The 13,007-nt window shown below is 46.0% G+C and overlaps 1 protein-coding gene across 1 annotated transcript in view; it reads right to left on the minus strand.

Annotated features, from left to right (window-relative positions):
• LOC122552616 (thrombospondin-2-like) overlaps positions 1–13,007 on the minus strand; it is a 73,896-nt gene that overhangs the window by 8,118 nt on the left and 52,771 nt on the right. Inside the window, exons 18-20 of the mRNA XM_043695381.2 lie at positions 10,769–10,996; positions 9,197–9,468; positions 2,539–2,636 (exon numbers count right to left, since the gene is read on the minus strand). Coding sequence (XP_043551316.1) covers positions 2,539–2,636; positions 9,197–9,468; positions 10,769–10,996 — 598 coding nt within the window. The remainder of the gene's footprint in view (positions 1–2,538; positions 2,637–9,196; positions 9,469–10,768; positions 10,997–13,007) is intronic.

Genomic DNA, 13,007 nt, shown 5'->3' on the forward strand with positions numbered 1-13,007 from the left:
CTGCAAGTGCCCCTCCATCCTGACATGGAAATTTATCACCATTCCTTCACTACCACTGGGTCAAAATTGCAGAGCTCTCTCCCTAATAGCTTGGTGTCCCTACACCCAACAGATTGCAACACTAAGACAGCAGCTCATCACCACTTTCTCCAGAGCAATTATAGAGTCACAGAGATGTACAGCACGGAAACAGACCCTTCGGTCCAACCTGTCCATGCTGATCAGATATCCCAACCCAATCTAGTCCCACCTGCCAGCACCCGGCCCATATCCCTCCAAACCCTTCCTATTCACATACCCATCCAAATGCCTCTTAAATGTTGCAATTGTACCAGCCTCCACCACTTCCTCTGGCAGCTCATTCCATACATGTACCACCCTCTGCGTGAAAAGGTTGCCCCTTAAGTCTCTTTTATATCTTTCCCCTCTCACCCTAAACCTACACCCTCTATTCTGGACTCCCCAACCCCAGGAAAAAGACTTTGTCTATTTATCCTATCCATGCTCCTCATAATTTTGTAAACCTCTATAAGGTCACCCCTCAGCCTCTGACGCTCTAGGGAAAACAGCCCCAGCCTGTTCAGCCTCTCCCTGTAGCTCAGATCCTCCAACCCTGGCAACATCCTTGTAAATCATTTCTGACCCCTTTCAAGTTTCACAACATCTTTCCAATAGGAAGGAGACCAGAATTGCACACAATATTCCAACAGTGGCCTAACCAATGTCCTGTACAGCCGCAACATGACCTCCCAACTCCTGTACTCAATACTCTGACCAATAAGGGAAAGCATACCAAATGCCTTCTTCACTATCCTATCTACCTGCGACTCCACTTTCAAGGAGCTATGAACCTGCACTCCAAGGTCTCTTTGTTCAGTAACACTCCCTAGGACCTTACCATTAAGTGTATAAGTCCTGCTAAGATTTGCTTTCCCAAAATGCAGCACCTCGCATTTATCTGAATTAAACTCTATCTGCTACTTCTCAGCCCATTGGCCCATTTGGTCAAGATCCTGTTATAATCTGAGGTAACCCTCTTCGCTGTCCACTACACCTCCAATTTTGGTGTCATCTGCAAAATTACTAACTGTACCTCTTATGCTCGCATCCAAATTATTTATGTAAATGACAAAAAGTCGAGGGCCCAGCACCGATCCTTGTGGCACTCCACTGGTCACAGGCCTCCAGTCTGAAAAACAACCCTCCACCACCACCCTCTGTCTTCTACCTTTGAGCCAGTTCTGTATCCAAATGGTAGTTCTCCCTGTATTCCATGAGATCTAACCTTGCTGATTAGTCTCCCATTAAGGCCATGAATTAATAATTTACATATTGATAAAACCTCTGCATCCTCTGTGTTGCTGCCTGGCACAACTATCAAACCAAAATGATAGGACAGACCAGGCAAAACCTCTCCCATCCCAGGGCAATGGAATTTCCACCTCGAGACAGCCTCTGTGCTATTTATCCAGGAGGTGGTTTTCTAGGTGAATGTAGGATTTGCATTAGAGAAATTTAGGAATATAGGCCATTCAGCCCCTCATGCCTGTCCTACCATTCAATGAGATCATGGCTGATCTGTGGCCTAACTCCATAGACCTGCCTTTGACCCGTCTCCCTTCATATCTTTTCTTTTACAAAAAATTATCCTTCTCACTGCTGTTTGTGGAAGAGAGTTCCAAACCTCTCCCACCCTGTGTGTGTGTAAGTGCTTCCTAACATCTCTCCTGAATGGTCTGGCCCTAAATCTCAGACTATGTCTCTAGTTCTAGAATTCCCAACCAGTGGAAATAGTTTATCTTTATCTGCCCTGTCTTCTCCTGTTTACACAGAATCATACAGTCAGACTTAGACAGCACGGAAATAGACCCTTCGGTCCAACCCGTCCATGCCGACTAGATATCTCAACCTAAACTAGTCCCATTTGCCAGCACTTGGCCCATATCCCTCTACACCCTTCCTATTCATATGCCCATCCAAATGCCTCTTAAATGTTGCAATTGTACCAGCCTCCACCACTTCCTCTGGCAGCTCATTCCATGCACGTACCACCCTCTGCGTGAAAAAGTTACCCCTCAATTCCATTTTAAGTATTTCCCCTCTCACGTTAAATCTATGCTCCACAATTTTGGAGTCCCCTATACCTTGAAGACTTCAAACAGATCACCCCTTAACCTTCTAAATTCTAGGCAAAACAGACCTAACTTTTACAATCACTCCTTATAACTAAATCCCTGAAGTCCAGGTATCATTCACGTAAACGTGCACTGTGCTCCCTCCCAGGCCAGTACATCGTTCCTAAGGTGTGGTGTTCAGATCTGCTCACTGTACACTATGTGGGGTCTAACCAGGGTTTTGTATAACTCCAGCGCAAGCTTTGTATCCTTACTCTCCAATCCTCTCGATATAAAGGGCAGCATTCCATGAGCTGACTTGATTATTTTCTGTGCCTGTCTGTGTGCCATGTTACAGATCTACGCAGCTGAACCCCAGTCTGTTTGGACACCTGTAGCTGAGTGGGGATATTGAGTGACGTACCTGATGAAGCCTGTTTTGGGTCGGTGAATCAAATGCCACCTGTAGGCAGTATAATCCTTCCAGCCGATGTTCTTGGGATCATGCCATAATGTTCGAACCTGAAACACAAAGAGATTCGCATGCTAAAGGCAGAACTCCATAGATTTCTGGATACCAGTTACATCAGGGAACAAATAACATGAGTGCCGAGAATCAGCCATGATCCTGTTTGAATAGTTACACAAGCTCGATGGGATGAATGGCCTGCTCTTGCTCTGATTTCCTTTCTTCCTTTGATTCACAAAGTTTTTTCTGTTGGTTCAAGCTTCCCAAAAGACTGAGGATCTTGTCAAAGGATCTCCACTTTGGTCCATCCTTACACACTCCCATAATTCAGTGCAGCCAGTGCATTCGATCCTCGTCCACTGCTTTCCTGTCTGGGGATTTCAGAACCGAGGCTCACAGTCTAAAGGAATGGGGTCAGCCATTTGGGACTGAAACGAGGAGGAACTGCTGCACCCAGCGAGCGGTGAGCCTGTGGAGAGGCGACTGAGGCCAAAACACTGAATGTTTTCAAGAAGGAGTTAGGTATAGCTCTTGGAGCTTAAGGGATTGAAGTAATTGCACAAAGGCCAGAATCCTGTCACCAAGTCACCCTTTTTCACTTGTGCAGTTACTGGTTGTGGCCAGCTAGCTCAGAGCCAGCTCCCTGCTCTCAGGAGATGTTATATCCTTTTGTCCCCCTCCTCTTCAAGCCTATTGATAGTTTAAAATTACATTTCTATAGTTCTAAGACTTCAGTTGCTTTTACCTTCTGTCTTAAAAAAACTGATTTCAAGCAAATGACTCTTTACAGTAGTCTAATTGTATTATACCAAACTAACATCTTGATTTTCATGAAAACATATTCAACTGCTGTGCAGTTCCAATCCTGTATGCTATGTGTTTGTTGTGTTATTTCATAATGGGTATTATAGCTCTAAACTGCATTCCAAAATTTACTCAAACTTCTGCTTGAACATCTGTATCTCCGACACCAACTCTGGTTTCAGTTACAGTTAAGTTGGTTACTCCTATGATGTTACTTCCCGTGATGCTTCTCTCCCATGATGCTTATCTCCTGGCTACATTGGGTCATCCAGAGCTTTCCTGATTGGCCCAGGTTAACAACCCCAATCAAGGATCTCATAATCAACAAGATCCAGCTGGTTCCAATCACCAGAGATCAAAGACTATGGAGAGAAAGTGGGCTGAATTGGACAGTCTGCCATGGTCATATTGGCTTGAAGGACTGAATGGCCTCCACTTGTTCCTGGTTTCTTTGGTTCCCTTTCCCCCACTATTTGTTGATATTTCAGTAAATGATTCTATTGTCTGCTCCAATGGTGTGCCCTAACTGTCTTCGATGTTATGCACTAATTTGCCCTTTTCTCCCCTATGGGCTGCGGTGGATATATGGAACGCCCTCCTGTACTTCCCACATTTTGAATAAGCCTTTAGCTTATGGATGGTTCCATGGAAAGAATGCAGATAACACAGTCTATCACCTCAGCGTTCTTTTCCAAAGATTCAAGTTGGGTTTCTTCGATGTTAACCATTTATTAGCCAGTCTGCAGATCATGGCTCTAATGCATCTTTATTCTAGTTGCCTGCCTTGGCTCTGTATCCCTTTAAAAACATCCCAACAAAGACAGGTTTCAGCCAATCCTCCACTACCCACAGATGACACTGAATCACTGTCATAAGCTTTCTAGGGAAGCTGGTAGGAACTCTTGCCGATATGGGGTGAGGGAGGGGGGACATGACTCCAATGGAATCTAATTCAGCTCAGAGTTTGTGCTGAAGCGAAGGTTCTGGGAGCCCAATGATTATATGAACCCAGATGTCATGGCCTCAAATCTCACCTCGATGCCAATGTCTAGCGCTAAATTTAGTACATGTCGCAATTTGTGGGTTGGCACCAGATGAATGACCGAGACATCTGCTGCCTTGTCATAAAAGTCCAATTTGTTGATGGATTTGGCCCCTTCTTAGCCAGTCTGGCCTCAGTCCCACACCATCTGGTCGTCTCCCATGGCAACTCAAAATGAACAGAAGAACTGGGAGCTACGGTAGGCCATTCTGGGAGTTAGGGTAGGCCATTCTGACCCTTCAGCGTCCTTAGACTTCGGCTGATCTGATGGTGGCCTCAACTTTCACCTCCCTGCCTGCCCCCATAAACCTTGACAGCCTCGGCTGATCAGAAATCTAACTCAGCCTTGAATAGATTTAGTGACTATCCTCCACCGTGCTCTGCCAAACAAAATTCCAAAGGTATACGACCCGCTGAGAGAACAAGTTCCTCCTCATCTGTTAAGTGGAAGACCTCTAATATGTAATTTTAGTCCCTTTCACATCTCTTTAGCGCAAACCCTGTCAAATCCCCTCACGATCTTATATACCTCAATAAAGTGACCCCTCATGGTCTTTACTCCTGTGGCTACAGACCCGACCAGTTCAACCTCTCCTCATAAGACAACCCTTTCATCCCAAGAATCAGTTCTGTGAGCCTTCTTTGAACCGTGACACCTTTAATTAAGACCAAAATTCTCCAAGGTAATCCAGGTGTCCTATATTACTACAGTAACATTTCCACAACTTTTATATTCTATTCCCCTTGCAATAAATGCCACATCCCATCTGCCTTCCTAAGCAGTAGCTGTTCCTGCAAACTAACGTTGTGTGATTCATGTACCAGGTAATGGTGGTAATGTCACTGGAATAGCTAAAGACACAGACTAATATTCTGGGGACATGAGTTCAAATCCCATCACAATGTAGGAATTTAATAGAAATTTGGAATTAAGAGTTAATCTAATAGCAATTGTTATAAAATCCCACCTGGTTCACTAGTGCCCTTAAGAGAAGGAAATCTGCCATCCTTATCCAGTCTGACTGATATATGACCCTTCACTGCCCAATGGGCAATAAATGCTGACCTAGCCAGTGATGGCCATGTCCAATTCTCAAATGAAACCAAAAGGTTACAGATCCCATTGTACGGCACAGACTGCCTTGCTGGTTTCTGACACAGTCTTGAAATAAATTGTAACAGTGGACCTCTATCCTTGCAGTCAGACTGGCTTTACATTATAATATAGGTTAAGTCTATTCAGTGACTGGCCATGTGTTTATTCAAATAGTTACACCAACTAGCTCTGTACACCAGTAAACCCCTCCCTGCCATTGGATGAACTTTCTTTCATTAACTTTCTCCATTGAAACCCTGACAGTGAAAGGCTGTTTTCCTTTATGATAAGTTTATTTTTTAAATAGAGTCACCTTTTGAGTGTATCTACATGTGCTGAAATAACAAATAGAATAGAATTAGATTTAGATTATCCTCTATTGTCACATTTACTCAAGTACGGAAATACAGGAGTACAGTGAAAGGTTTACAATGTCACCCACGTGGCACTACCTTAGGTACAAAGTACCTAGCTACAAATCTTAGACACAAAATACAGATATAAAGGGAAAAAGAAAGGGAAAAAAATTACATTACTCAGTTGTACTTATATCTATGGAGCACCTTTAACATAGAAACTTCCTAAGGAGTGAGGCAGAATGAGTGAGAGACAGAGGGAGTCTCTGACAGAGAGAGCAATAGAAAGAGGGAGTGAGAGAGCAATAGAAAGAGAGAGTGAGAGAGCAGTAGAAAGAGGGAGTGAGAGAGCAATAGAAAGAGCAAACAAGAGGTAGAGAGAGTGAATAGAGACAGCGTGAGTGTGAGAGAGAGCACGTGAGAGATAGATAAGCATGCACGCACCAAATCAAAGCCACATGAGCAATAGCATGAGTGATACAGAGAGTGTGAGAAAAAGAGAGGGATGTTAGGGAAGGGATTCCAGAGCTTGGACCTTTGGCAGACAAAGCTAACCGAGATGATTAAAATCAGGGGAGCTAAGCTGGGCAGATCTAGGCTGCAGTGAGCTCAAAGGTTTGTACAACTGGAAGAGGTGACAGAGTTAGGGAGAGGGGAGGCCAGAGGCAAAGTCAAAAGCAAGGTTAAGAATGCGAAGTTTGAGGCACTACCAGACCATGGAGGAACCAAGTTAAGCCAGCACCAATCAGGGGTCCGGGGGAGTGATGAGGGATTGGGGCAGGTTTCACACTCAGACAGGCTGGACCCACTCCACTCACTGCCCCCAAAACCCCTCCAGCCTTGGATTGGGTGAAGACATAATCTGCTGGTGATGGTGGCACACAGGCTGGGAGACACTCACCAGGCAATATCAGCTAAAGCCCTCAGTAATCAGGGTTAATGTAAGAGGCTTCAAGGTGCATCTATCGTCTGGGCAGTATCTCTTCAATCAAATAAAGAGCACCAGTCCATGGAAATTAGCCTGAGGAAAGCTACATCTGCTCCTGAAATGTACATGAACCGAGAGGAACCACTGACCCTTGGTCTCTCTCATGTCGAGAAAGCCAGACTTTGGTTGCTGCTTTTAGCCATTGAGCTCAGACCCACCTCTCCTCCAAGTCTCTATAACTGACCCGCCCTTTGATGGCGTTGCCCCCCCCCCATTCAGATGCTCAGGAGACCATGTCCTTCCTTCTGCTTTCAGCTGGTGACATGGAAGGGCCTGAGGCAGCACAGATACAAGTGACAGGATGCGGAGAGTCACAGTGAAAGGTGGTTTCTCAGACTGACTACACAATGGAGTTCAAAGGAGAGGATACTGGGACCACTGCCTGTCTTAAACAAAAACTGACCAATCCAGACTTGGGTGGACGGGGTACAATGTCAAACCTTGTAAATGATTCAGAACTTGGGCAGAGTGTGAAGTTTGTGGACGGCAGTGACAAACTCTTGAGAACATGTGGATGGGGTGGTGGATACATAGCTGGTATCATTCAACGCAGAGATGTGTAAGATGATTCAGTTTGGTAGGTATCATGCAGAAAGACAAGGTTTCAGAAACAAAAGGACTCTGAGGTATCTGTGAACAAAGCAATGAGGTGATAGTGCAGGTGTGGTGGTAATTAAAAAGACAGACAGCATTGGGGCATGTAAAAAAGTTTACAGAAAGAACTTGAGGCAAGGGGTTTCAGTTCTGTGGATAGGGGTTGTTCTTGGAGAACATCGAGAGAACTTCTGAATCATGAAGGATCAGCACAAAGCAGAGAGAAACTACTCCCCCTGGAGGAAGGATTAAGAACCAGAGGATACTGAAGGTGATAGGAAAAAGGAGCAACAGTGGTCGGAGGACGAACCTGATCACAGAGTGAGTGGTTCGGGTGTGGGAAACCACTCTTACAGCGATCGAGAGAGAAACATGTCTTTGATAAAGGGAACGGGACCAGAAACCAAAATATTAAAATGGCAGGGAGGCGGGAACAGGAAGGGGAAATGGACTATCTCCTGTGGACAGCCAGCACAGACATGATGGGCAAATGACCTCCTTCTGACTTAAACAACAAATGAGTCAAGGTTCCTAGTCCATGATTGTACAAATGTGCACTGGACTTCACCCCCAAGTGTGTGCACAAACACACACACACCAACACAGATACATGCTGACAGACAGACACAAACACAGATACACATGCACACACACATACCGATACACACACAGGCATAAACAGACACACAGATGCATACTGACAGACAGACAGACACAGACACATATCAACAGACTGACACACACATACTGACAGACACAAACACAGATACACATACACACACACACTTAGACACGCACACATCACATACTGACAGACACACACCGATAGAAACACACACACACCAACACAAACAGACACACAAATACTGACAGAAACACACACACACACACACACACAAACACAGACACACAGATGCACAAACACACACTGACAGACACTCATACCGGCAGACACACAGACAGACACACAGACACACACACACGAATGAAGTACTGTAGGCTCTAAACAGGAGTTTATACAAAGTGTAATGTTGCTTCCTCTCCTTTGTATTCCTTCACTGACCCTGGCTGCCATTCACATTCCCTGAGAGTTGGATTTATGGACAAAGACCAAAACAAATAGGTGGATGATGCAAACCCTGCTCCCACATTTCCCAGAGCTGGTGGTCACCAAAGGGAAGGCTACAGGGTGACCTGTCGGTGGGTTGCTTGGGGTAAAATGTTAGATATTTTCATTTGACGTGCGGAGAAATTTGAAACCAAGACCCTCAAAAAATAATAAATCGAAGGAGGAATTCAGGAGAAATATTGTCGCAGATTGTAATTAAAAGGTGGAACCCACAACCACCAGGGAGAGACAGTGGGGCCAATGGTGTCTAAGTTAGTGAAGGAATGAAATGGAATGGAATGGATATGTAGACTGGATTAAATGCAGCCAGGTGAAAATGAGCAGCGTATAAGGACCAATGGGGACCTGTTTTTGTGTTTACTCTTTCACAGGATGTTGGCATCACCAGGCCAGTATTTATTGTGCATTCCTGTGTGCCCTGCAGACAGCGATAGTGAGTCCCGTTTTTGTTGCAGTCCATATGGTGTAGGGACAGCCCCAGAGCTAGACCCAAGGGGCCTACTGACCTCTTTCTGTATATTCGATGCATAGTAACTGCCTTCTGAGACAGAACTGGAGTGCAAAGGGAGGCCCGGGTCATCCAATGTCACTCGGTGGGTCTTACCTGTCCAGGGGTGTTGCCGGTATGCCACAGGGCATTCCGCAGGTGCTCTCCACGGCCAGTGGTGGAGTTCACCACCTTCAGGGAGACTCCAGCATAACCGTGAGCTCGGGACGGCTTCTCTTCCCAGTAGGTCTGGGTGACCTGCTTCCACATCACCACGTAGAAGCGGCTGCTGGACTGGTAACCGAACACAAACCCAGCGTAGTCATCATCACGGTCCGTGTTGACGTAGAAGGTGCCACTGAAGTCGATAGCGTTGAACTCATCGAAACCTGTGGATTAGCAAGAGACAGGTTTCCCCTCAGTGCATTCACAATCCAGGAGGCTACACGATCATCTCACGACAGCTCAACACTCTGCTCACTCACTCTCACACTATGGTCAGTGTTTATTACCCATTCCTTGTTACCTCCTGAACTGCAACATCACAGTATTGGTACTCCACAGCGTGGGGCAAAATTTAGGTTGTGGGGTGGGGTGGGGAATTTCTACTTGGCATTATGTCAGTGACTGCCCTACCTATGTTAGAGACTTTATACACACACACACACCATAGACAAAAACACACACCACAAACAAACACACACACACACCCACACCAAAGACAAACACACACACCCACACCACAGACAAACACACACATACACGCACACACGCACACACACACCACAGACAAAAACACACACCACAAACACATACACACACCCAAACCACAGACAAAAACACACACATACACATACCACAAACAAACACACACACCACAGACAAACACACACAAACACACACACACAGACACAGACAGACAAACACACACACAGACAAACACACATACACAAACACAGACAAAATCACACACACACTGACTCAAAAACACACACCACACACACAACTATAAACACCACACACACCACACACCCACATGAAAACACACCCACACAAACCCTCAGGCTGGGCTGTAGTGGGAAGATAATTGATCAGAAACTATCAATCACATCTCACAACACAAGTGTAGTTCAGTGTAATGTGTTTACAGCAAAGGACAGTACCCAGGTGAATCACTGAGTTTAGGTGTCTGGGCGTTAGAGCTTCCGATAGCATGCTTACTACTCAACAGCAGGAAGTGGAGGGAGGGTGGGCGGGACTGGTGGTCAATACAGTGCGAAGGTGGTGTTAGTAAATGGAACACAGCCCCAGGTCATTAAAAACGTTACAATGGTGCTTCCTGCATAAAGGGGAGAGTCTGGTAAGGGTGAAGGTGGGAGGGAGGGAGGGGTCAGGATAAAGACAGATGATGCCTCAGAAAATGCTCAGTAGGCCTTTCCTTTGGCGCTCATTGCTAATACAAACTTGGCAATTAGTGCTCAGCTCCATCAACTGCCTCATCAGAAGCATCGTTAAAAAGTGTTTGCACTCCACAGCCTTCATGTGCCTCGTGTGACTGATACTACACAGAATTCCACCCACCATGTGCTCCCCAGTCACCTTGGCACATACAAAGTGAATGAGACAGGCCTCAGGCCTCACCACCATGACAGGGTGGGCACCTCAGACTGGCTCCTCAGTGCTGCTTACCAACGGCTAGGCCAGGATCAGAGTTGGCTGTCTGCAGCAGCTCCTTGCCCTGGTTACGCACCACCCAGTTCGGATCGATCTGTGTTGTCCCCTTCGGGTCAAGGTGAACCATCTGGAACTTCCTCAGGTCGGTCTGGCTAATGGCATTGTTCTCAGGACACACGTCAAAAATGTCTGGGATGTTGTCGTTGTCGAAGTCATCCTTACACGCGTCTCCTCTGCCATCACCTGCCAGGAACATTCAAAAGCGGTTAACTCCTGTAGCTCCCCCTCCAGAGCACTGTGTTCGAGAAGAGACAGAGGTACTGTTTTCACTACAGGACACTCAGCCCAGGGGACAGATTTTTGGGAATCAGCAAAGGAGCCAGTGGTTAGCTGAAAAAACTGGGCCAGATTTTCCAAGGAGTGACGACGGTGCTCCTGACACATTACATTCAGAAGGCACTCTGAGTTTCTGACAGGAGATTCAGGTCAGGGCTCCTTCAGAGAGGTGGAGCTCGACTCTAAATCTGACAGATCGCTCACTGTGCAGATCAGTCAGGGGAGGGTAAACCATGGACCATTGTGTCACATCACAGCACTCAGTCACCACCTTCTGTTACTGAACTCACTGAGATAAGTGATTTGGGTATGAATATAGGATGTATGGTTAGTCAGTTTGCAGATGACACCAAAATTGGAGGTGTAGTGGACAGTGAAGAAGGTTACCTCAGAGTACAACAGGATCTTGATCAGATGGGCCAATGCGCCAAGGGAGTTTAATTTAGATAAATGCAAGGTGCTGCATTTTGGAAAGACAAATCAGGGCAGGACTTATACACTCGATGGTAGGGTCCTGGGGAGTGTTGATGAACAAAAAGACCTTGGAGTGCAGGTTCTTGGTTCCTTGAAAGTGGAGTCGCAGATAGATAGGATAGTGAAGGTGGTGTTTGGCATGCTTTCCTTTATTGGTCAGAGTGTTGAGTACAGGAGTTGGGAGGTCATGTTGCAGCTGTATAGGACACTGGTAAGACCATCTTTGAAATATTGCATGTAATTCTAATCTCTCTGCTATAGGAAGGATGTTGTGAAACTTGAAAGGGCTCAGAAAAGATTTACAAGGATGTTGCCAGGGTTGGAGAGTTTGAGCTATAGGGAGAGGCTGGATAGGCTGGGGTTGTTTACCCTGGCAGTACTTCAAGTGAAGTGCCGTCACTATTAATTTTGCATTTTGTTTAAGAGAATGGCCTGTCTTGAACACTTCTAAAGTTCACCAACAGCATTTCCTGTAATTCTTTTGTCTGTTCCAGGAACTCCAGATTCAGGAGTCAATCATTGGGCTGATGGCTGATGGGCATGGAGCGCCCACTGCCCATGGGGTCATGCAGCTACCTGGGGTTTGGTGTTCACTTTCACTGTCAGAGACAATTCGTCTCTTCTTCACTCTTTAGAGTGAGGCGGCACAGTGGCTCAGTGGTTAGCACGGCTGCCTCACAGAGCTGGGGACATGGGATCCATTCCACCCTCAGGTTTGGAGTTTGCACATTCTCCACGTGTCTGTGAGAGTTTCCACCCACAATCCAAAGGTGTGCAGGTTAGGTGGGTTGGCCATAGGCCATGCAGGGTTACATTGGGTGGGCCTGCATGGAGGACTCGATGGGCTGAATGGCCTGCTTCCATGTCGGGATCTGAGACGAGCCTGCAGACTCACTTTGCTGTCAGATATTCCAGAATTTACAGTTTGAGACTGAGGATTAGACCAGGTTATCTGCGGGTGACACGAGGCCCCTAAGTGACTACTTTCAACTTCCAAAGCATCATTTGAAAACTCACCCTCAATGTATTTGAATAACATCCCCTTTGTCACCATCAATGACTAGGTTAAAGGAAATGGCATTTAAGTCCAATAAAAGTTTACCTTTTCCTTCGTTGAGGAGATATGGGTATCGCTGTCTGCGCCATCGCTTATTTCCCATCCCTCACTGCCCATGCGAAGGTGACTGTGAGCAATGGTGCTCCTAAATCTAACTGAGTGGTCAACTGGGCTGTCTCAATGTACCAATGCTTTAAAGGTTAATTTCTAAATGTCGGACGTTTGTAATTTTGCTGCAAGTCATCAAGAAATGATCAACGAGCAGGGGCTGAACAGGCTGGGGCTGTTTTCCCTGGAGCGTCGGAGGCTGAGGGGTGACCTTATAGAGGTTTACAAAATTATGAGGGGCATGGATAGGATAAATAGGCAAAGTCTTTTCGCTGGGTT

This window comes from Chiloscyllium plagiosum, unplaced genomic scaffold (assembly GCF_037043375.1).
Source record: "Chiloscyllium plagiosum isolate Xiang-an unplaced genomic scaffold, Cpla_swu_hap1 HiC_scaffold_10, whole genome shotgun sequence".
In the NCBI taxonomy this organism is placed as follows: domain Eukaryota; kingdom Metazoa; phylum Chordata; class Chondrichthyes; order Orectolobiformes; family Hemiscylliidae; genus Chiloscyllium; species Chiloscyllium plagiosum.